General features: G+C 46.4%; 1 protein-coding gene across 4 annotated transcripts in view; it reads right to left on the minus strand.

The window, feature by feature from the left end:
- Window positions 1-219: 219 nt before the first annotated feature.
- SIN3A (SIN3 transcription regulator family member A) overlaps window positions 220-24181 on the minus strand; it is a 28862-nt gene continuing 4900 nt past the window's right edge. For 3 of the 4 annotated variants that reach the window (XM_080351533.1, XM_080351535.1, XM_080351536.1), the window contains 20 exons: window positions 21112-21332; window positions 19093-19269; window positions 17535-17641; window positions 16769-17051; window positions 14861-15112; window positions 14155-14307; window positions 13663-13821; window positions 12404-12493; window positions 10890-11008; window positions 9279-9489; window positions 7864-7980; window positions 6915-7153; window positions 6044-6227; window positions 5284-5857; window positions 4707-4876; window positions 3481-3654; window positions 2604-2696; window positions 2165-2259; window positions 1649-1856; window positions 220-1425 (listed from right to left, as the gene is read on the minus strand). In XM_080351533.1, the coding sequence (XP_080207659.1) occupies window positions 1195-1425; window positions 1649-1856; window positions 2165-2259; window positions 2604-2696; window positions 3481-3654; window positions 4707-4876; window positions 5284-5857; window positions 6044-6227; window positions 6915-7153; window positions 7864-7980; window positions 9279-9489; window positions 10890-11008; window positions 12404-12493; window positions 13663-13821; window positions 14155-14307; window positions 14861-15112; window positions 16769-17051; window positions 17535-17641; window positions 19093-19269; window positions 21112-21332 (3857 nt within the window). In that variant the 3' untranslated portion in view covers window positions 220-1194. The remainder of the gene's footprint in view (window positions 1426-1648; window positions 1857-2164; window positions 2260-2603; window positions 2697-3480; window positions 3655-4706; window positions 4877-5283; window positions 5858-6043; window positions 6228-6914; window positions 7154-7863; window positions 7981-9278; window positions 9490-10889; window positions 11009-12403; window positions 12494-13662; window positions 13822-14154; window positions 14308-14860; window positions 15113-16768; window positions 17052-17534; window positions 17642-19092; window positions 19270-21111; window positions 21333-24181) is intronic. The other variant, XM_080351534.1, reaches the window with a different exon arrangement.

Raw genomic sequence — 24181 nt, forward strand, 5'->3', positions numbered from 1 at the left:
ATATATAATATATTTATATACCTTAACAAGCTGCTTAAACCTCAGTTGTGTTGACTGCAGCACACACACGCTGCCTCTGCTTTTTCCTCTCAGGTTGTGAAGCCGGTCATATACAACAGTGGGATGCCCCCTCCCGTCCCCCTTCCCCACCCCAAAAGCTGCGTGCTGCGCGGTGCCTTTCAGACCAGGAACAGGGCTGCGGGTGAGCGAGCGTCTTCCTCCAGTTAAGAACAAAGACATTATTTTTATTTACAAAAAAAGGAGAAAAAAGTTTCCACACAAAAGCACTACAATGATAACTCCCTTTGGTAAAAAGTGTAATAAATGTCTCCAGTCGGTCTGTCTGTTGGTACTAATTTCTTAAGCCACCTGGTACTATGGTACACAAGAAGCTAGTACAGTTATGCTAGCACATCAAGCATACTTCCTTTAATAAAAAACAAAAACAAAACAAAAAGGAAAAAAAAATTGACAATTTGTACATTTATTTACAAAAAAGGAGGGGAACATGTTAAAATCGTGTTGTTCTCTGTTGTGTGTGTGTACGTACATGTGTGTGAAAAGCTGGTGCATGGCACTAGGAGAGACTAGTAAACAAGCAGGTACAAAAAAAGAAAAAAGAAAACAAAAAATGAACAGTTCCACTGGCACTAGAAAGGACAGACCGATCTGCACGGGGTGAGTCCAGCCTGGGAGGGAGGCGAGAGGAGCCCAGGGGCCGCTCCGGGAGGTGCCGCCGAGCTGCCCCCGGCGCTGGAAACAGCCTCGGGGAAGGAGAATCCGGTGGCGACAGGCACCTGGGGAGGTGGGGACAGACCCGGCGGTGGAGAGCCTCCGGTTCTCTTCCCTCAGAGTCAAAGCCTCAGTGCTGCTGGTGTGTACGAGCTCGTGGTGTCTCTCTGGGATGGCTCAGTTCAGAGAAGGGTCCTCCCCGCACTCCGGGGACGCGAGCCCAAGTCCAAGGGCCGGTGGTCCCAGCAGGGACCTGTGTGTCCCTGCAGGGAATCCCGCTGCTGACAGCTGTACCAGCCACGCACTAGTCAAGTGGCCACGTTACGCAGATACACAGTGAGGGGAGAAAGGCATCTTCCTCCTTTCCTTGATGGGCGCACACACACACACCTCTCCCGGGCTCTTCCCTCGCCCCGGGTTTTGTTGATTTTTTTTTTCCTTTTTTTTTTTTTTCTTAAAATTTTACGGTGTCTTGAATATTGTGCCGTATTTGACGCGGTACTTGTTAATGCTGACAAAGTGCAGGGTCTCTGTGTCACAGGTGGTGGTGCAGGGCACCAAGCCCTCCAAGCCTTCGCCCATCAGCCACTTGTTTGTCTCGGCTGCCATTTCGCGGGGCACGTGCTCCTTGGTCCATTTGTCCACCCAGGCCTGGAACCGCTGGTGCAGTCGTTTGCTCACTCTCTCGTGGGACTATGGAAATAGGAAGAGGTGTTAAAAAAAGGCCTCCAAACTGCAGCATTACGTGGTCAACACAACTGAGGGGATCAACAGCCAGAGGGAACTTCTAACACAGATACAGAGAGAGGAAAAGCTCTGATAAAGTCCCCTGGTCACCTCTCCCCCCCGGCCCTTCAGGAGCAGAGGGTCCCAGGAACCACCAGCTGCTCACCCCAGGCCTCCTGCTCACTCCTACCTGCTGAGCTCGCAGCAGAGCAGTCCTCCTGTACATGTAATCCTCCGATTTGATCACGTACACCATCTTATAGGAGTTCAGTTTGAATTTACACTCCAGCTTGTCCAAGCTCTCCACATTCTCCATTGACTTCTTACTGTTCCCCTCCTTCCCTTCCTTCTCCTGCTGCTCCCGGCCACGCTGACACTTGCGGATCCGCCTCAGATTCCTGCAAACCAGAGAACCCCTCTTGGAATTAATGCTCACTGGATGGAGTGATGGATCTGTGCTGGTCCCTCAAAAGCCTGGCCAACAGCTTGGAGCACAAGCCCTTGTGCTCTGTGCCACCTGTGGACGTTGCCACCTGGAGAGCAGGAGCCTGGGGCAGACCCACAGGCTTTTAGGACAAACACCACGCTGCCAGCGTAATTTCTTCTGTCACAGCATCAAAACACAGGCAAGACTGACCACCCAGCGCTGTGACGGAGCCAGACCCAGCCTGTCGGGCAGGGTTCCCAGCCCAGCCCGGTTCCTCACCTCGGCAGGAAGACAGGTTTCTGGGCCAGGTGCTCCCGGAGCTCAGGAGAGGTAGAATCAGAGTTGACGTACCGCTCCACATAGTCCGACCAGCGCTGCAAACAAGCACAGAGCACAGATCAGCCGCTGCCTTCCCACCAAACAACAAGGGGCGGTTAAGGGGGCTAGGCTGGAACTTATACAGGCGAACATAAGGTTACTTTTGAAGGCTCCATGCATCTTAACCCCCAAAAGGCAGGTATGACATTTCTCTATATGGTTTTGAGGGTTTTCTAATACAAAATAAACCAAGAAGGATTTGCCTGCTCCCGTCACTGAAAGATTTATGGCACATCCTTGATGTTTCTTTATCTTGTGCTAACCACAACAGTCAAGCAGACGCCCTCATCCAGCGCAGCCCTGAGCATCAGGGTGAGCTCTCCGGACAAGCTGCTCTTACCTCTGCTTCCACTGGGTCATCCGAGTTCTCCTCTTCTGTGTCCAGCAGTTCAATGGTTAACTGAACTTGACCTCTGCTCTGGATGAACATCAGCTATAAAGAAAAGGCAGGACAGACTTCAGAAAAAGTTTCAAATGAAAAAAGGGAGAATGACACAAGTTGGCACCACTTTAAGTGAAAAACCTGCTTCTCAAATGCCTGACAGCAAAGGGAAAACACCAGCCAAATTGCGCAGTCTTTGAGGAAGAGAAACATTGTAAAGCTTTCTGAAAATCTTTTGGTTTTTGAGTGGTGTGGGTCCTTGAGCCCCCCAAATAAGCTGGAGAGCAAAGGAAGAGAGATTATACACACAAGCTTTTATCCAAAGTACTTCACTTGCCCAGAAAGGGCCTGACCACTTCCTGCACCTTAGGCGAAGGACATATGGATTTGCTTAGCCCAGAGCACCAGGTTTATTCAGCAATGTATGCAGTCAGCAATGATTTAACGCCCTGTCAGTATTAGCAGATCTCCCCACAGTTGAGAAAGGCTGAGGCACAAGAGAAATGGGAGAGTTTGAGCTAACAAATTAAAAGCAGCCAATATGATACAACTCAAAACCAGTGTGAAGCACGAAGGATACTCATTGCTATTTCAGAAAATACATTTCTCCTTGAAACGCTATTTCTGAGGGGCCCTTACAGAAACATTAACCTTTGTGCCAAAAGCTGGGGACAAGCCACTAAAACTGTCAACTTTCAGAGCTACAGAAACTGCTCAGGGCTCTTGGGTGCCCAAACAAGGCTCCTTTTTTAAAGGACTGGTGCCTCTCCTTTCTCAAAAGGCATCCCCCTCGCTGCTTGCTGCTTTTGCACTGCAGTTCGCAGCCCGGCTTTACCTTGAAGCAGTTCTCCTCCGACATGAGCTGCTCAGCTTTGCGCTGGTACGCGGCCTCCAGGAGGGCACGAGAAGACTGGGAAGCGAGAAGCCCTCCCGTTGCTCCGTTGTTGTTCTCCGACAAGTAGAGGTCTGTTACCTGCACACAGATCTCATCGCTCACTATGTGCTGGAGCTGCAAAACGGAAGAACAGAACAGAAAGGAACAAAGATGTAACCATGGGTTTAAGCACAGGTAAAAAAAAAAGGCTGAAAAAGCAAGTTTAAGGCTACATTTTTAGTAATGTCTTCTAGTTGCAGAAGATCTCTGCTGCTATGTTTAAAAATGCCCAACAAAAACAAAAAAAAGCCACAGTATCTTTAAAAAGATTAGCAGGGGGCAAAGTACAGCTACTCAGGAGAAAAACTCCAGGCAGGGAACATCCTGATGGGCAGCAGGGGAGGAACGGCTGGAGCACCGTGACACATACGTCCCCTCCTCAGCAAGGGGCTGCTGCATCCGACAAGAGAGCTGGGAGACTTAGTATCAAATCCTTGTTTTGTACAAGTTTAAAAATCAAAAGCTGCCCAATCGTCTTTTGAATTCCGTTAATCTCTGGACTGAAGGGCTTGTGAAAAGCAGCTCTTGCCTTTGGAAAGAGAAGAGGCCTTTCAAGCCATTCCACCTCTAGCCCCTTGTGTCTGGTTTTGTTCTTTACACTAGAGAAAGGCACATGAAGAACCTTTCCCTTGGTCACACATGCTCCCTACCAGCCCAATAAAAGGACTAGGGTTTAACAGCCAAAACGAGCTACTCAAACAGCCAAATAAAAAGAGACAAAGCTTGGCAGAAAAGGCATGCGCTGCTGTAGCACTGCTGAAAAGGAAGGAAATCATTACAATGTCATTTAATTCTTTTTCAAAGTTAAAGCAATATTAGCTCTGGAGATGCTCTGAAGTTGAATATTTATATCCTAAAACTTCTGGAAAACAAAAGGAGAACTCTTCTCATAGACAGGATATTCCCCATAATTTAAATACCTCAGAAATGACCTTTTATCACATCTCTTTACATCGGGGTTAGAGCTGGGTTAAAAAACATCCAGATTTTACCTGCCTACCCCTGAAATTCCCCATCTAGTGCACAGCACTCCTCCTCCAATGTGGGCCTGGGCTCTCACTGCAGCAAACAACCCAGCTACTTTCTGTACCCAGGACACCCACCCCCCAGCCTTTGCCAGCAGTCACCTGTCGAACGATGCTCTGGATCAGCTTGTCCATGGTAAAGGCGATGTAGGCGTGAATGGTGAACATTTCACGCAAGGAGTCCTCGTACTGCGATGAGTCCATGTTCCCGTCCAGGAGGTTGCGCACCATGTCCAGGAAGGCCGGGTAATAATCCTCAACATCAATGTCCACTGCAACAAGAGAGAACGGGAGCGATGAACATCCCATCCCAGGAACGGTTCCTTTGAGTTCTGGTCCTCAGACTACCCAGTCAAGCTGGAGAGTTACTGGAATACACTTGGAGTTTGTCTTTTATAGACATTTAAGTAAGACTTTTTAAGGCCATGGGTGCTTTTGTAATCTCTTGCTTTCTAGCTCTAGCCTCCTCCTTGAGGTCTTTGTTTTTGAGACTTTTAAAAAAGCTTTTAGTTAGGGAACTCAAGGATGCTTTAGATATGCAGGTATAAAATAAAAGTTGTTGCATATTACGACTCTGCAATTTGAGTCCCATGTACCCCACACCACCTCATCCCCTCCCTCAATTTGAGGCTGCCCAGTGATAATAAAACCTCCCCATCTCCCACCAGAAATCACTCACTGGGCTCCTTCAGTCGCAGCTGGATGGCAGGACTGTCGCTCTTGTCTCGCTTTATCCCTAGCACTTCCCTCTCCCACTCCCTTTCCCGCGTCTCCTCTTCGATCTGCCGCTCGGCCTGGGTGCAGATCCTCAGCAGCCGCAAGCACAGGATCTGATGCAGCCGCATGAAGATGTACCAGTTGCTGTTCACGTAGAAGAGGTTGTAGACCTCATCCATGCCCCGCAGCTTCTGGGCCGTCGTGTTGTTGAACATCAGCTTGGTTTTGGGAGGACTGCCCCCAACACCGTTGTGCTTTTTTGCAGCCCCAGTAGCTTCATCCACATCCATTTCCTCTTCTTCCTCCTCTTCCACATCCGAGAGTTCCCCTCGCTGAGCAAACAGCAGGTCTGGAATGAAGTGATACATGATCTGCTTGATTTTGTACTTGTCCTCCTTCTGGATTCCTGTCTGCCGTTTCACATGGTGGATGATGAGAGAGGCGGCGTCTTCCAGGATCTGCTTGTCTTCATAGGCTAGGGATAGGTGTGGGCCTGTGGGGACTCCAGCATTGTCTTCTGAAGCCTGCTCTTGCCTCTACAAATGAGAAACACAGCACAAACCTGAGTCCCAAACACCACCTCTCCTCACCCAAGAGCCTTTAGGAAGCTCTGACAGGGGTGTAGGCTTCCTGTCATCAAGCGGTGAGGAATGATGGGAACTGAAACTGCATTTGCAAACTACATAAGCTTGAGAGAAGGAAACTGTTGATGACCATCCTACCTCATCATAGATGCTTTCAATCTCATTGAGGAGACTCTTTGACCTCAGGACCTTGGTATCATTCTGCTTGAAGTTGATGCCCTGGTGATCCAAGGATTTCAGGTAATACTTCTCATTCTGCTCTCGCCAGACTTTATTAAATCCTCTCTGGGCTTCTCGCCACTCTTCCTCCTTCATCTTTAACCTTGGATCAAGAAAACAACACTGAGCTAAGAGGTCTGCTCTGAGCATATAAGCAGGGTGGGGAAACTGTGACCCTGCAGGTGTCCTGGGCAAGGCTGTTCCCCCAGTTCTCAGAACCCTGAGACACAGCAGTGACAGCCCCACAGAGATGAGAAGCGGCCAGGGAACAGTATCTCCTGCTGACACATCTCCTGGAGCTTCCCCAAGGAGCGGCAGCAGCATCCACTCCCTTTTTGTGACTGAGGAAAGGGAGGGTGACAACAGAAACAGAACTGGAAATCTGAGACTAACACAGCCACCGCAGTCCGAGCTCATGGTCACATACACCGTGGGATTTGCAAAGGGATCAAATTTAGCCCTGGATCAATCCACACAATAGTTTCTCCATCTTACACAAGATGCTGACACTAGGGAAAAAATTGGGTTTAAGAGGAGACAACAAAAGCTTGATGTCCCTCCCCCTGAGCTGGTAAGGCTTTTGTGTCAGAAGGGTAATTCCCCTGAATTACCTGACTCTTCCGAAGTACAGCAACCAACCAGAACATAAAACGCACCTCTTAAATTACAGCCTTGCGGAGGTCACACCCTTTAGGGGCAGAAATTAGCTGTTTTTACAGAAATCTGGATCACGTATAGTGCGTTATCTGTCAGCAGAGCCACCAGGGCAGGGTGCTGGAGCAGTCGGTACCTTTTCAGTACGATGGGAACAGCCACGGATGGGTTCTTCCGAAGTCCATCGATGATGTCGGCTGCTTTGTCAGCATATATCCTTTGGAGAGCCTTGCGGTGGATCACCTCTGAAGTGCCCCCCAGCGTGTTGTCCAGCCGGAATTTGGCTTGCTCCTCGGCAGACAAGCGCGAGAGTTTCTTCTGGATTGCCTCGAGGACGCGGATCGTTGCCAGGTTGGTCTCCAAGACAACATCCAGCTGAAGCGAACGGTGCATTAGCCATCGTTGAATAGATAAAACATGATACTTCACAGAGGCTAACATTTAAGTGACATGAAACAAGAAGCCATGCATGTTTAACAAGATGTTCTCAAGCGGTGGTTTCCATGTTCGGCTGCTCTCAAATAATCCAATTATATTTTATCTGCTACCTAGATAATACTGTGTAAGAATTTAAAGGCTACGATACTGTTCGGAAATTACATTTTCCACTTGGGAATAGAACACAATTGACAGTTACTCTACAAAATGACATGCTGAATCTGAGCGTATTCAGGTAATTGCCAAGCTAACTTCCATTTCAAGTCAAGATGTCAATTATTTAACATCCTGAATGTATCGCTTTTCAGATTATTAGAGGGGAATGCATGTTCTTGCGTGCTACGTGGGCAGTAAGAACAGAAAAGATGCGTTGATTATATGCTGCCCATTGAACAATTTCACCTGGAGCGGTGTGAACTAAGAGCTCAGCACAAAAAGCGAGGGGCAGAGGTGGCAGTCTGCAGAGAGACGTGGTTATGCAGCCACTGCCTCTTGCATTAAGAGATCACAAGCTTTCATCCAAAAAACAGGTGACAGACACGTAATAAAAACAGATTCTAAGCAGTAGTATTAAAGATATAATTACATCAACAGTGTTAATGGAATCCCAAGCTCTCCGAGACATGAATGAAGGAAAAACAATTTACCTCGAAACGCTCATCCTCACACCTGTAGATGTGCTCTTCGTATTGCGTCTTTTTGGAGCTCACAAACGTGGAATCTTCGGACCAGGATGGGAAGGAGACCCAGGTGTCATTCAAAACCTTTGAGGGAGACAGGAGGAGACAAGCTTTCCCCAACTCCAAAACAGGAACAGAACATTAAAAAAAACCCAACACCTCAAAGAGGCCAAAGACAAAGAAATGAGGATTTTGGCAGGCAGCCTCGAACGTCAGGCCCAGTTCTGGCAAACCTGAAGCCTGAACAGCAGAGTCACAAGAAGAAAAGTTTGCAGCTGCACCACACGAGACACTTGTGAGACGGCAATCTCCTCACGATTTGGTGCGGGTGCCGCTGCTGACTGCAGGCTCGTAGGGAAGGGATTTCTAGGGCTCTCCCCTCCTCCTGTGAATGCTCTGAACCAGCACATTTATAAACCAGCCTTCAGCAAGAGCCCTGCTCACTCATCTCCACAATATTACCCTCAACATCAGGGAAGGAACAGGACCAGCCAGGACTGTTTCCACTTTGATCAAAAGACCATTACAACACATTAAAAGACTCAATGAGTACATCTGATCCTGTGGGACGTCGTTGGGAGACCAGCTTTGACTCTTGACCAAAAAGGCTGGTTGCATGTAGGGAGCTGATTTCCCAAAGCAATGCACTATTTCTGAAGACAAGAGGTCTTCTTAGCATTGCAGACAGGAAGAAAGAAGCACGTGAGGGATATGTGGGAGAAGCTAACTACAGAAAATGTGATTTTCTTTTAAAGCTGGACTAAAGATAACTCTGAAAGAAGACTAAGTGGGAATTTGGTTAAAAACCTAGCAATAGTCTTAGATTATGTACTGCCTTCTAAAAGATCCCCGTGGATCACACTAAGACCATAGAGAAAACTAGTTCTGCCATTTCCTACTTCATGTTTAAGTCTGTGATCTTAATGTTCTTTTCACACATTACACTATATAAAACATCCATATCTAATGACTCCACAATTTACTTTATGTAAACATCACTGTCTTGTTGGGTTTTTTCCAGCTGCTGCCCAACGCTTGACGCAACCCTTTCACAAGCACCACTGGAGAAGAGCTGATGCCAACCAAACCCACGTGGGCATTGCATCTCCCAGCATGACCCATTCCTAGACTGACACCTCACCCTGTGCAACAGCTTCTGGACACAATCCAGATGTTTGCAGGAGCGTCAAGTGCTCACTCACCGCTCGGAACACCTCAGGGTGTGCTCACCTTGGGCTCCAACACGCATCATGGTGATCCCGAGCGAGGACATACGCCCACACATGCCCAGGTGCTGTTTTGCTTGTCCTTTGCTTCACTCCTTCTGAGAAGGCCGGGAGTAGCCTCCCTCTGCCGTGCAATTCCTCGCCGAGAGCACTTACCTCTTTACACAGCGGAGTCCGCCCCGTGCACTTGGGTTGCTGGTAGCTCTTGGGTAAGGCCCGGTAGCTGGAGCCCAGTCTTTTACAGGAGGCGTAGTCTATCTCCATGGCAATCCCCTCGGTCGCCCGTTCCTTCGGATACGTCTCCATGTGAACAGACTCTTTATACCCCAGAAAGTTTTTAAACCAAGTGAACAGTTCTGGGAATTTCCTAAAAATAAAACGAACAAAGTGAAAAGCTAGCTAAGCAGAAATCAAACAGCGCTGAGCTGCGATGATGAGGCTACAATTGATGGACTGTGTCCAAGAAGACCCCCTGAATTATCATTCTGGTGAGAGAGGACCCATAGAGCTTGATCAAACGGGAAGCTGATCAGGTGCTGGATTTCTCTCTCTTGGTGCAACTAAGGTGCTTTAGGTTTATCCCCGTGTATTGCCAGGGATACACAGACAAGCACCAATGTATCCTCCACACCCCTTGTAGGTACAGACCCCACGAGACAAGTGACCAGCGAGAGAGAGCAGCCAAAGCTTTCACCGCAGGGACAGGGTCACATCTGGTTTCCCAAACTATCGCAGCAGTGAACCCAGGCCAGATGTCGAGACGTTTGCCAATATTCTTAACCTTAAACCAGACTTTTCCAAAAGCAGCAAGAAGAAACCGAAAAGCGACTCTGTAACTACATGGCAAAAGGTTTCAGTGCTGAGCAATCACTTTCCACCAGTGCTGCCTCCCCAGACCACACAGACCAGCACAAATTACAGAGGAGCCTTTGCCTGCAAGGCCCAAGTTCACCTGCTTGGAGAGAGCAGTTTTCTGAAGAATTTATTAGCCTAAAATAGCGCATCTGTTCAACTCTTCTTATCTCATGCAAAGCTCCAGCAATATGAGGAATTGAACCTGTTACTGGGGCTAATTGAATCACTGCTCATTTATTGCTTTTTCATTACCTGACAGAAGATAATGCCCAACTCCAGAATAGGAAACTGTATTAGACCTTTCCCAACACAGCTATTCACCATTGTAGCTAGGAGCACAGACAGTGAATGGGGAAAATCCACAATTTTTTGCTGAATATTTCACCTTTCCCGGCTAAAGGTAGCATCCTGCTGATGCCCAAGTCCAGGGAGCTACAGAGAGAATGGAAGCTCCTTGGGGCAGTGTCTTCGCATAGCAACTAGTGCAATGGGGTCCCGAACCCAATTTACATTGCTATTGCCTTCTCCCTTGGAACCAGGAACTCAATTCGCAGGAAGAAGGAACATTAATCTTGCAGTCCAAAGTTGATGAGAGGATAATCGCTTGGTTTTAGCTGATTTAATAGAGTTGTTCTGTACGCTACTGGCAATTATGGAAGTCATAATTCCTATTTAAACTATTGTATTGCTTATAATTTTTGGCTTTGACAGAATTCAGCTGCTTTTTGGAAATTTTAGTGAGTTTATATCAGCACTTCTTTTTCCCTCCTCCTCCTCCATGCCACTCAACCACAGGAGATGCATTCCCCTGAACAACCACAGAGGTTGGCTTGTCTTTCCCGGCTTTGCAACAGAAACAGACCCGAGTGTATTAAACTTCTCACCTCATGCAAGGAAACGGGTTCCACTTACCCCAGGAACGGAGAAACGAGCTGCACGAGCTCAGCCCGGGAGATCACCTCCTGGTTGAAAATAACCAGGCAGCGAAGGAAGTTTTCGTACGCTTCTGTGCTCCGCAGAGCTTTGCGGACCTTGCGGAGAGAAGAGGCAAAGAGCTGCTGTCAGGGTGAGACCGAGCTGGGTGAGCTAGTGCTGTCCAGGACACCTGGATTCAACACTGTGCTTACCACCAATACACAGAAATTACACACGGAATGAGAAGGCAAATCTGTAAATGAGCTGAACAGAGGGTGACCTGCCCCATATGCAGGGCTGGACAAACAGACACCAACATGAAACATCTCTGTGCTGGGTGTGCCCTGCAACATCAGCACCTGGGGCACTCCCCTGCAGAAAGGAGCTGCAAGTGAGGAATGAAATCCCTCAAAAATCCCTGAACAGCTGGATTACCAAACACTGGAATCATAGGCAACATCCATTATAACTGCAGCCCCACAAACCCACCCAGGCTGACTTTAAACACAGGAGAATATTGCAGGTAGGGAGCAGGGTAAGAGATTTGTGCTCCAGCCTCTGCCTGCTCAGGTTATCTCAGATAAACCAGCTTCTGTCACCCTTATCTTCACAGCCCAAGGAAACCAAACGATTCAGCCCAACACCATTACCCTTCCCACGAGAACAGTTAACATCCATACATCAGACACAGATCTATCATCATGAAGATCTTTGTCATTACGGCTGTAATTCTACAGCAGGGATTTCGAGGTTTACTCATGTTAACACCTACACATCCTCTGAGCAATGGATTGGTTCCCAGTTAGCATCAGCTGGTCTGCAGCAAAATGCACAGCATCATCAGGGAGCAGCCAAGACTTTCATTGACACATGACTATTATTTAAAAGGCTTGTTTATGTTCACTATATGCCCCTCTCTGAGCCAGAAGGAAATGTATGGACGTCTTAGGGAAGACACCAAGGATACATCCCACATATCTTTCATTTGTTCTGTGTGGTAAACCAGCAACAGGTAACAACCGTGCAATTAATTAGATTTATCTCTCAGGAAAAACAAAAACAATGTTGTCATGAATCAGCTGCTTTGTAAACTGAGCTCCCCTGCTGCAGGCAGCAGGTTGTGGATGGGTACAGCAAGCTGAGCCAACACAGCAAGACACACCACACATCAGTCGTACGGGGATTTCAGAAAGGTGAAAAAAAGATTGGAGCACGCATTAAAGAAATAAATTCCCATTCCTGCAAATAAACTATCAGCAGTGGGAGAAAAGCTGGAGAATGACCTTTGGGGGAAAAACACAAGTATTCACATAAAAAAGGATCATTAGTCTTTCAAAAAAACGCAACAGGTCTGACTTAAAGGTCGTGTGATACCTCTGAGGTCAAGCTGACAAATGTTATCAGGGTGGTATATATATCACATACTGCACTGTGATAGAAGTCCGGATGTATACATGCTAAGAACATAAATCAATGATGTGAGACTGCTTTCTCTGAATCTTGCTTCTCACCTTCTCAAAGAAGAGTGACTCTGTCCCCACACCGTGTTTGCTGGCTTCCGTCAAAGACTGGTCTTTTAAACCAAGCAGCTTCGGTTTCTTCTGTTCACAAGAAAAAAGAAAGGCAAGGGGAAAAAAGGGCTGTTCAGTGGGGCAAGTTGCCACACTTTGATTATCTATCACACCAAGTTTTCAGCTCCCTGACCCCACCATTTGCTTTTACATAAAAGAAACATGGCTTTTTCGAAGGAAACTTGTATGAAAATGTGCACCACAAATTAATGTATTAAAGATTAATCATCAGCATAGAACTCCAAATATTTTTAATACACTGTTGCATCCTTTTCTGTAAGTAGTTGATGGAAACAGTCACGCTACAGCACGTCATTTTTCTAGCCAGTTTACAAATTTACCCATTTTTTTTTCTCCTATAACTCACTCAATTCTTTCAGTCTTACACCTCCCTAAAATTACTATATTGCCTTTTTCTCTCTTGCATTCCGCTGCAAGATCCTTTATTTTCCCCATACCAGCAGTGGACTCTACATCCTCAGATGATGAAGTAAATCACTGGATTTAAATGACACGATTATGTCGGCTGATGTTTTTCATCACCATTTTTGATGCACCACCTTCAAACAAAGCAGGCAAACTTATCCCTCATGCACAAACACCTGGCCACAGGACAATTTGTATAACACTACAAAGCCTTGCTCTCTCAAACTGTGCATCATTTGAAAAGAGCAAACTCTGCTAAGAGAAAAATCATTCATCGTTGTATTACAAGGTTTATCAGAGGAAAGATGAGCAAACATGGTTCCGCTGCACCTGCTACAACAAAGCTTTCAGGCACACCTTTATCTTTCCCTTGGTTTATCTTCCCATGTGCCTTAGAAACATTGCTACAAATTTTGGACCAATTTGTTCTGTGATTTTCCTGAGACTCTTGCCTCCACAACCCCTATCTCCCCCTCATCACCCAACACTGCTTTATTCACCCATAAAACTACTGCCACGTGTTCTGCAGCGTCCTAATAAAGCAGGGAAAGCCCTATTTTTCCTCAGCCAGTAACATAACTATTACCACCCTCGCGTACAGATAACACCACCAGTTTGTGAAAAAGAGACAAAGCCTTGCACTTGGAAACACGGAATTAATAAACTTTAGTTTCTGTTTCCTCAATCTGTGGCCTGTGCTGCAAAAATCACCCAATTTGTAGAACACACCCCGCTCCTGGGAGAAGCAGGGCTGCCGAACGAGCAGCTCTCACCTTCACCGGAGGGGTTGCTCCCGTTCCCGAGTGCCGCCGGATCTGACAGCCGTTCTGGTTGGGTCTTTGCTGTTTGTTGTTGAGCTGTGGCTTCTTCACTGTGCCACCGTGATCGTTTCTGACCGATTCCACTTTCTCTGCAGTTGTCTTACTTAACAGCTTATTCAGAGACAAACCCATAAGGCCATTAGAGCTGAGTTCCACACATCCAGGCATAAAAACATGCTGCATCTCCTAGGTCTAGATGTATTAAGCCACAGCTATTGCAGTTTTAGAACAACCCTTTTAGGCAAAGGGATTGTATTTAAAAGACATGTTATGGCCAGAAAACATAGTCTAACACCCTGACCCTATTCTCACACTCAGCAAAAGATCACTCAAAAAAAACCCCCAAGAAACAAATTGCAGAAGTGCATTTTTCTGAACTCTGGCTACACACAGCCCAGCTTTCCCTACGTCTTTCAGCTCCAATCTGTCTCCGAGATGACTCACCACAGAGCTGTTGGCATCAGGCAGGAACTGCCCGAACTCCGAGAGCAGATCCTCCTGGTTCTTGAAGAGGCGAGCAACCTGCGCGTACACCTCCTGCTCCGTCAGCGCCGGCGTGTAGTTCCCTCCTGCCTCCTTGGCATTGCGCTGCTCCTTCTGCCACGGGAAAGAGGAGACGCGTCAGAAGGACACACAAACTATTTAAGTGACAAATTAAAAAAAAAAGCCCTCAGAGATACAAACAATGAAACAGCAAAGGTCTCAGCATCTTACATTAAGAATTGTGCTATATTACTAGTATGATTCTTATGCACACTAAATACATAATTCTTCTATATACTATAAATATATACTAAATGCCCAACTGGCCCTGAACAAGCAGGACACTGATCAAAGCATCAGTTTCTTTATCTTCAACATAGTACTATGGCCATATTGTCTCTTCCTGACCTGTGCTCATGAAAAAACACTAAACATGACTTTAAAATAGGCATTTCAGACACTTGCAAACAAAGATGTCGGACTGAAATCTTATTATTTCATGCTGCTACATAACCTTCTCATTTGCAAGAATCCCGGTTAGCTTGCTGGCCAATGCTAATTCAGCAGAAGACCCAAAGGCAAGTCTTGGATGGACACAGTTAGCTTCCCATGGTAAAGAAAGAGAAATAACCATACTTATAGTCACATCTGCATTGTTAACGCTCACCTGATATGTATGGAGGATCTCCAGGAAGGCTTTGTAGATGTCTGGCTGTCCCTGGAACCGATTCTTGATCTTGTTGACATAGTTGATGGCATGATTAAACTCAACAGGCTGATTGTTCTGCAGAGATGGGGTGGTTCCCAGAGAGATTGTCACAGGTGTATGAGGTTGGACTGGTGGCGAACGTGGTGATGCGTATGGTGGAATCGGAGGAGTCTGCTGGCTGGCAGGAGTATGTGCCTGCAACTGGGATGGCTAAGAAGACAAGAAGTCATGTTAGAAATTAGCATACTCCTTTATGTTGGGAATAAAGGCATTTTTATTCTGTATATGGACCATAGGGAGGAAACAACCCAGCACGTAACTGTATCTGATGCCAATAGTGGAACAACATGGATTCCACAGATACCTCTGAGCTGGAATATCACAACTGGACAAAATCTCCTGCTACCACATCCAGGTGAACAACCTCTTCCTACATACTGGCCCTGGTGACTTTTGCTGCACCTCCTTAAAAGACCGGTCTTTTTAAATTGCTACTGAATCCTTCACAGCTCTAGGGAATTTGAACAATATCTTTCATAAACTAGATGCTTCCTAGTGGCTGTCTAAGCAGAAACTGCTCTTAAGAGTCAAAATTAACAAGTGCTGTTTCACAGTCAGAGTTGGGTTTTAAAGATTAACAGGAGCACAAGTACAAGCAAACTAAGCAGAAGAAAACTATTACACAAAGCAAATAAATAGATAAATATTTAGTGGGCCAGTAGAGAGTAGAATTCAGAGAGAAAACACCCAGATCATTCAAACTGTTGTGACTAACAGCAGTTTTGCCTTGGTAATTGCTTTTGACTGAAATCCAACAAGCAACACCTACTATTTCAAAAATATAACAGAGCCAAAATGCACAGGCACAGCTCACTCCAACACCGCAAGTTACTTTGCCCCGGTGAAGAATTTTGAGATGTGTAAAGTAAGGCAACACCAAGGGAAAACTGGAATATCTTCCAATGTTGAGATATCAGCTCTCAAATCTTTCCATATTTTGAGGCTGAAATATGTAGTATTTTACCTTGAGTAAGCTCCCTGAATACCTTTTATATGATCATATTCTGTTTTCAATCACATAAAATATATTTGTTGGACAGTAGCATCTGGATTATATCTAAAGCACAGTCAAATTCCGTTTGCTTATGAAAGGTCTCAGTTTCAGGCACACATATTGATACCTAAAGGGAACATATCATGGTCATCTTGCCTGAACTCTTGCACTTTTGGTTTTGCCAACAACTGCTGTGCCCATCTAGCTGATGGCTGAATTAGACTTCTATCTTACAACAGCTGTTTGAGCTGAAAACAAGACTCCAAGCAATGCAGAATCTACCACATCACTGATCAAGCTCTTCTAAAGGCTTAATTGCCCCAAGCATTTGAAACCACACATTTTCACAGTAAGAGCCACATCTTTATCATGGCCTCTGTTCTATGAGGGATTTCTTGGGACTTCAGTTATTCCATGACAATACACACAAATGCGGGCAGTTCAACATGTGCTCGGTGCTTTAACTAGGAAACCCTTCTTGCAACATCAAATGCATTTCAGGAACCTTAACCTGGGGCTGCTGTATCACTCCCAGAATAACCAGATTCTATGAGCACCTTTCAGTTCCCCGCTGAAAGCCACAAAGCTTCTCCAAAGATGTAAGGTGGCTTATTTGAATTACTGTCAAACCAAACTGAAGTTTCAAAAGGAGAAGCTAATCCAGCAGTAGAAGCACAACCCAGGCAGAGGTTCATGAATACTTTGAAAAAGCAGAGTAGAAGTTCCTTTTTCATTCTCTAGCCGCATACCAGTTTCGGCTGGAGGCAGCGGGATCCCCGTGTTACCAATCTATGTCATTCCAAGGCTCTCACCTTGCTGATTTTGGCAGGCGGTGGCTGCGGCGCTGGCTGTGCTGGTGTTGGGGTGGATTGCGCCGAAGGCTGCGACTGATGCTGGGGCTGGGGCTGCGGCTGGGGCTGCAAGCCGTGAGTGGGGATCTGGTGAACCTGCCCCGGTGTCGTCACGTTCACCATGTCATTCGTCTGCACCTCAATCTTGTAACCAGGCGGCAAGAAGGTGTTGAAACCCATGATCAAGTCTGGGTGGCCCTTGAAGAGCTGTGACACGCGGCTGATCACTCCTGGAGTGTCAATACTGAAGGAGGAATAACATCAAAATGTCACGATTCTCAGAGACCCTGCCAGTGGCACATCAAGTTCTCCTCACAAGAACTTTCCATTCAAATTTTTACCTTATCACCTCTAGCCTACGAAACAACACAAAACAAATTCCTACACATCTACTATTGAATTTCAGAACGATATTAAACAATTTTATTAGCCCAGACAGCATTTTATAGCTCTGAGATCTAGTCCCAGGTCTGACCATTATTAATGGGCAGAGAACCAGACAACCGGATGAATCAGCTACCAAGGCTGAACTTGTGAACTCCCACTCTAAGCAGAGATTTAGCAGAAATGAAGGGATGCATTTAACTTTCAAAAAAGCAGGCACACAACTGCTTTTACACTGCTGCTAGAGGTGTGTTAGTCTGCCCAGGGAAGGACAGAACATCACTCCCACGCCCACATACGCCCTTTCTAACCTGGAAGGAAGAAGCAAAATGCAGCTGGTTACCTTTGAGATTTAAATTCCTTCATAATATCCAAGAAGTCATTGTAGACCTGTGGCTGGCTACCAAACTGCAGCTTCACCTGGTCAAGGTAAGACAATGCATCTTCCACCTGAGGACAGAACAGACAGGTTATATTAGCTGAGAAGATTTTATTTCACCTCCCATTGTTCTGCAAAACACGCACTATTTGAAAACACAGCTGTTAGCCTTGAGCCTGGGTGGGGAATTAAAGAGCAAAAGATCATGAGCCTGGTTAGCATACTACCAGCACCATTTGAGTAGAGATACTCACTCCCCACTCCTGGCTCACAAGATAAAACTGTACCAAAAAGAAACAAATAGGGGGAAAAAAAGAAAAAAGCAATATAGATCAGCAGAATTACTAGGAAAAAAACCCTCCACATACTCCAAATTTACCATCACTGAAGCAACTGCTAGGATAAACAGAACTAGACTGAGTATTTTTCCTGCATTCATATGTGGAAATTATTACAGAAGTCTAAGAATAAGCAGAAAGTGGAAATGACATATTCAGTGTAGTAGATGTCTGCCAGGTACACGCTTGCACTTTTTTTTTTTTCTAGAAGCCAGACATTTCAGTTCAATATATAAGGATTTTGAAAATGGCAACTGTGGGTGGTAAATTGTTTTGCACCTCAAACAGCAAGAAGTTTATGAACCGTTCGTGTACCAAAATCCAATTTGCAGATGTACTGAAAAGAACAGCCACAGCTTTGAGCGAGAGCTCAGGGTTCCTATCGCCTCTGACAGCCCGGCCACGCGCCCATCAGCGCCAAGAGCTACGCACGGGACCTCTTTTGTCTGAAATGTAACAGCAAAGGAAGAAAAGACCATCACGTACAGCCTCGATCTTGCATTGGCAGAGGATTTGCCATCGATTTCACTGGGAAGAACCACCACACATTTTGAAACCATTTTTAGAGGTCTCTAGGAATGCAGTGCCCTACATTCAGCAAAATGGAAAGGGCTTCTCACCAATGAGTTCCACCACAACTGGAGGAAACTCGCACTGTGTTTGGAAGAGACTAAGAAACAGGCATCAATTAGTATATACGTGGCCTTCTTGCTAGAGCCGAACCAAATGTAGCTACTTAAATGGGTTATTTTTGGTGAACTTTTCTCTTTTTTTTAAGGATTTTACAGCACATAATCCGAGAATAGAGCTTGCCTTACTCCCAAATTACTCCCACGCAACCACCCACATAAGCCATGTGTTCAGAAAAGCACCAAATGTTTTGGCAACTTAACCCATTCATACAAATCCTCTGATCAATACTTTTTCCTATTCCTTCCTGCCCCTGATCTTTCCCTAGCAAGTCCATCTTTTATTATGCTATTCGAAACACAAATCTCTTTCTGCATTCCATAGTCCTCCCAACAGGAGAAGCATCTACAAGGCATAGCAAATGAAAGCTTTACGGAGGTCACCGGCTGGGTTTGCAGGCTGGCCTCCCCTTCGCACCAAACAGAAGAAGGCCCCCGTTGCCCTGCAGTTTCAGCAGAGGTTGGTTGACTTCAGGCAGCGATGCCCAGCGTTACCTTGAGCCTCTGGAACTGCTGCTGGCCCTGCACCGGCACGGCGGGCGGCGTGGGGTGCGCGTGGCTCTGCACCACCTGGCTCCCGTGGGGCTGCACCGGCGCGGCGTGGTGGTGGCCGCCGTGGACGGCCGCGATGGCCGGGCCGTGGCTGCCCGAGCTCTGCGGCACGGCCGATACCTGGCGAGGCAAAAAGGACATCAGGGACAGCTACGGCTTGGCCGCTGCTCCCGCACGCCGCACAGGCAGAGAGCAAGGTCAGTCTTCCCATAGTCAGGTACACAAGTAAAATTTTAAGCGGAATACAGTTTGAACTGTAACCACAGAAACACAGAACCATAGAATGGTTTGGCTTGGAAGGGACCTTAAAGATCACCCAGTTCCATGTAGGGACACCATCCATCGGACCAGGTCACTCGTAGTCCCATCCAACCTGGCCCTGAGCACTGCCAGGGACGGGGTACCCACAGGTTCTCTGGGCAGCTGTTCAGGGCAGCACCACCCTCACAGGGAAGAATTTCTTCCTTATATCTAATCTAAATCTCCCCTCTTTCAGTTTAAAGCCATTAGCCCTCGTCCAATCACTGTAATGCATGTCCTTGTAAAAAGTCTGCTAACCACCTTTTATTTTTTGGTTTCTCCAATGATGACCCAGAGAGACCTAAAAATGAAACAAGACAACTCTAATCCCATACTCCAAATACAGGAGAGGCCTCTCTGCAAACATGTTACAAATGCAGTTCTCTCCAGCCTGCAGACTCACTGTCTGTCTAGTCACTAACACTAATATAAAGACCTGCAAAAGGGGCATAAAATGGGATTTTTAGTCTGATAGAGCCAAGGTTCTCTCTTTTTTCTATGATACATGTCACAAGCAATAATATGAGTGACCGAATGAGTCTTTAGAAGCTTCTACACTGTTGCTATTCAGTTTGGGTATTGGAAGTCACATTGTGGCTCTCTGGCACCTGCAGACTCAGGGGAAAACTCAGCTTGGTATCTCCCCTAGAAAAACAGAGAAGGGAACGGAAGGCATGCACTTTTTGGGTCTCCCTCATACATTAAACCAGAAAAAATTCAGTTTGGAAAATCCATTAAAAAAGCCTTTGAAAAAAAAAGTAAATTACTTTTTACACAAATGTGGTTTTCCATTCAAGCCTCTTTTAGATGGGATGCACTTTTTTTAATCCTTCTCATGAACAAGAAACAATTTGCTTGCTGGGCCATCCAAGTTCTTTTTAGGAAGGACTGCCAGCATAAACACATCCTCTTCCAGTCCCTGCAAGTGTCTGCCTGCAGGCTCTTCAGCTCCACGGCTGCTACTGTCAGTGTGAACATCCATCCCTTCTGCAGAAGGAAGGAAGAAGCTGTGTGCATAATTCAGCCCTAAACAGGGACAGCAGCTCACCAGCAACATGCCAAAAACACGGCAAAGTAACACAGAAACAGCCTTTCCTTGGGAGGTATCTCCAGTGCACTCTTTTCTTCTCTCCAGCTGACAGCTCTTCGCAAAGGAGGCAAGAGCGGGGAGAGTGCCACCTAATGACCCTGGGGTAATGCTTTCTGAAACACTTCAATTTTCCTGAAAGTCTCCAATTTAAATGCTGATCCGATCCAGTCTGTTAAGCTTAAGATCACCTAAGCTCTCATACTCCCATTACAGAGCAACCAAAAGAACAAACATTTTCCCAGTGAAGAAAAATGGTGAAAAAGCCCTGCACACACTTGCCTCAAGGATTCAGAGACCACGATCTAAGAGAATCATTAAAAGAACCATGTTTAACAAAGCCAAACAACACTACATTTGTTCAGGTGGCTCTGAACATGAATGAAGCCAATAGTCTTAAAGCAAATGCTTCAAATGAGATGTACCATAAACATATTGTTCAAACTTGGTTTTCCTTTAGGAAGCCCTGCTTACTAAAATAAAACCTCATCTTAAATACAGAATCCTATCACGAATCGACACGGAGCTGGCTGGTCAGGCAGCGGGACCGCAGCGATGGGGACGAGCGCACGCACCTGGTAGCTGGGAGTTACCGAGTACTGAATCCCCGTGGCAGACTGCATGGTGTCCGAAACCGCCTCATAGACCGGCGGGGCCGGCGCGAGGACGCGGTGCTGGTGCTGGAAAGCTTCGGTGGTGCTGGTGATACGTCTCTGCTGCGACGCATACACGGGTGACTCCTGCTCATCCAATCGCCGCTTCATTCTGAACTCATGCTCGGGAAGCACTACAAAACCTGATAAAAAACAGAACAATTAATTAACAAAGGTAATTGATTCATCGCTCAGCGCCACCACAAGCAGGTAGGGCAAGTTTCTGTCTATTTGTTTACCAGTGTCTCAAGATAGGAAAGTAGAATTCAGATTCAGCTTTCTGCAAATCACAAAAAATACAGCCTTATTGTTGGAAATAAAATACTCCGCTTAAAAGTTAAGAATTTCTTCAATCTCACTTATAAAACATTGCTAGCACGGGCATCTTCAGCACACACAGACCCTGAGCGACGCAAGCTTATCAAATGCAGTATTTGAACGCACCGACACGCAGCCTGGACAAACCTGCCTACACTGAAAGCAGAAAAAACCCACCTCCTGGACAGTGCAAGAGGGAAGACAGCCAGTTGTGAGAGATGCTTTCGAAAAGTGGGAGGAAGGGGGAAGAAGGCAGCAAAAAGCCAGATGCATAGTCAGGTTTTGAAATCACTTACAAAGGCCCAAAGTAAAGCATCATCTGTTTAATACACATAAAATGTGTAACTTCAGCGAAACATGCAGACCTACTAGACTAGGAGTATTTTGGCTACCGTAAGCCACACAGCCGCGTCCTCTCAGCGTCCTGGCCCCACTCACCAGCACCGAGACGCCAGCAGCTCCCGCCTCCCCTCCCGTATTTTCCTTCTCCAACACGCAGGTGTGTTCCTGCCCTACTTCAAGCTGTCTTTATGCAACTTCATTTCACTTCAAATCTGACAGGTGGTTTTGCCACTGTCCTGCTCCAAAAAGTGCCATGAATTCTTCGCTCTGATTGAACTACTCACTTATTCTTTTCTGTGAGCAAATTCCAGTGCCATTTTCGATGCATTGACAGTTATTGCCATCCTTGAGATGTTATCTGCTGTTCATCAAACCACTGGGTGCTCAAAGCTTGTGCAGCTTATTAAAGAGTTCGATGGACAGAGGACAGAGCAAAATCCACCCTCTTCTGCCTTTGATGCATCAGGACCTACGCAAAGCAAGTCCTTTTCTGTTCCAGTGAAGTTAAACACTTCTGCTGATAAACCAGAGGCAAGAAAGTTCCCCAGAATAACGGTACAACAGCCACCTAAGCCAGTCCTCATCTACCAAGTCAGGACAGCTCTTCACAGTCTAAATCCATCATTAACTAAATTAACCAAAAGATCATTTACCAATATCTGAGTGCACATCAAATAAGTAAATGGGAACCAGCAGTACAGAGGTTCAGAACAGACCAAGGTGGGCTTGAAAACACAAGCTTCGTGCAATGCGATGTCTTCCCCTCCGTGACCCTCTGTACCAGTCTCTCCTTTCACTTGGAGGGGGCAGGACAAGAAGGCAGATGACTTCATTTCTTTTTGAAGCTGCTCTTCAAGTTTAACCTCTCGGAACAGTCCCTTATCAGGTCCCCAATGCACCTGGCAGGTAGAAATCAGCTGGAGGAGGCAGAGGAGGACACCTCACCCAAGTGAAGAGGAAAGCTCGCTAGCTGGATTTTACTTACAAATTACAAATCCTAAGCAGGTCTGACCTCCAGCACACCCTCTGAAAGAAGAGCAACCCCCTCCAGGAGCTCATTTTGCTCATGGTGCCTGCATGGGGTGTCTTTTAATTCAGCTGGTCTCTGCTCACAAATAAAGAGTTAGACACCTTCACTTGGAGCTACTCCCCTCCAGCACAGCCCACATCCAGCTCTGCAGAAGTGTTCAGTTTTATGCTAATAGGCCTGGGACTAAACTGAGCAAAGCTGGTCACACACCACCATCCTGCAAGCAGAGCTAGCCAGGATTTCCCCTGACAATGGCTGACTATGCAAGTAAAGTCTGGGCAAAGCTTTGGTGGCACCTATTTATAACCTGCTCCCCAACCTGGATACCCTTCTACTCTCAACGCTGGTACCCCAGCCAGACCTTCTGTTTTCTTTTCTGGTTCGCCCCTCACCCTTCCCGTGGCGCAACAGCTTTTCTTCCCCGCAGGAGCAACCAAGAGCTGCTGGTTCGCAGACACATACATGTGGTATCCCCAAAGCAGGAACACTCTCAAAAACAAGATTCATACGTGATTTCCTACAAAGAAGTGAAACGGCTCCAGCAGGCTTAACACACTGTCTGCGATGAGGTGTGTGTACATGTATATATATGAATATATACACATTGAAGGTGGCGTGGCAGCTGTTAAATGTCCCAGGCTTGTGTCTCACTTCCCAAAGCACCACACCACACTTGTCTCTTTGCATGGACTAATCAACCTTGAAAGCAGAGGCTGTTTGAGGACAGAAGCTGCCTGGAAGACTCGTGTGCCCTTACAAGTTACGAGGATTAAAATGCCACCTTAGGCTGATGGAGAAGCCTTTTCCCCAAAGAGACGCCAAACATCTCAGCCCTGCGAGGCCGTGGGAATCATTGTAGCACCGAGGAGACGTGACCACGCACATCCCAGCAGCCTGAACATCAGGTTTTGGAGCTCTTGATTCTCATAGCCGAAGTGAGCAATCTTCCAGAAACCTAGTTTGCTGAATGGTCAACACTAAAGCTTCTGTTCAGTGAAAATTAAAGCTCCTGGAGGCTTTTCTTCCCTCTGAATTCCCCTCACTGAGCTTGGACTCTGCCTCTACCCAAGCGCTGTACTTCAACTTTAAAAGTTCATATTCTAGTCTATATATATAGTCAATATTACAGTCAATAGCATTACTCAATCTTCCTAGGCAGCACCTTGCTAAACTCTTATTTAGGGTCTGCATTTGCTGTGGCTCGCAGCAGACCACCACTAAACGAAGATTAGTAATTCACAGGCTTTTTTAACCCTAGCAGAGAGATGATCTCCATACTCTGCTGTACCTAGATGAACACTA

The sequence above is a fragment of the Nesoenas mayeri genome (assembly GCF_963082525.1).
Source record: "Nesoenas mayeri genome assembly, chromosome: 11".
NCBI classification, from domain to species: domain Eukaryota; kingdom Metazoa; phylum Chordata; class Aves; order Columbiformes; family Columbidae; genus Nesoenas; species Nesoenas mayeri.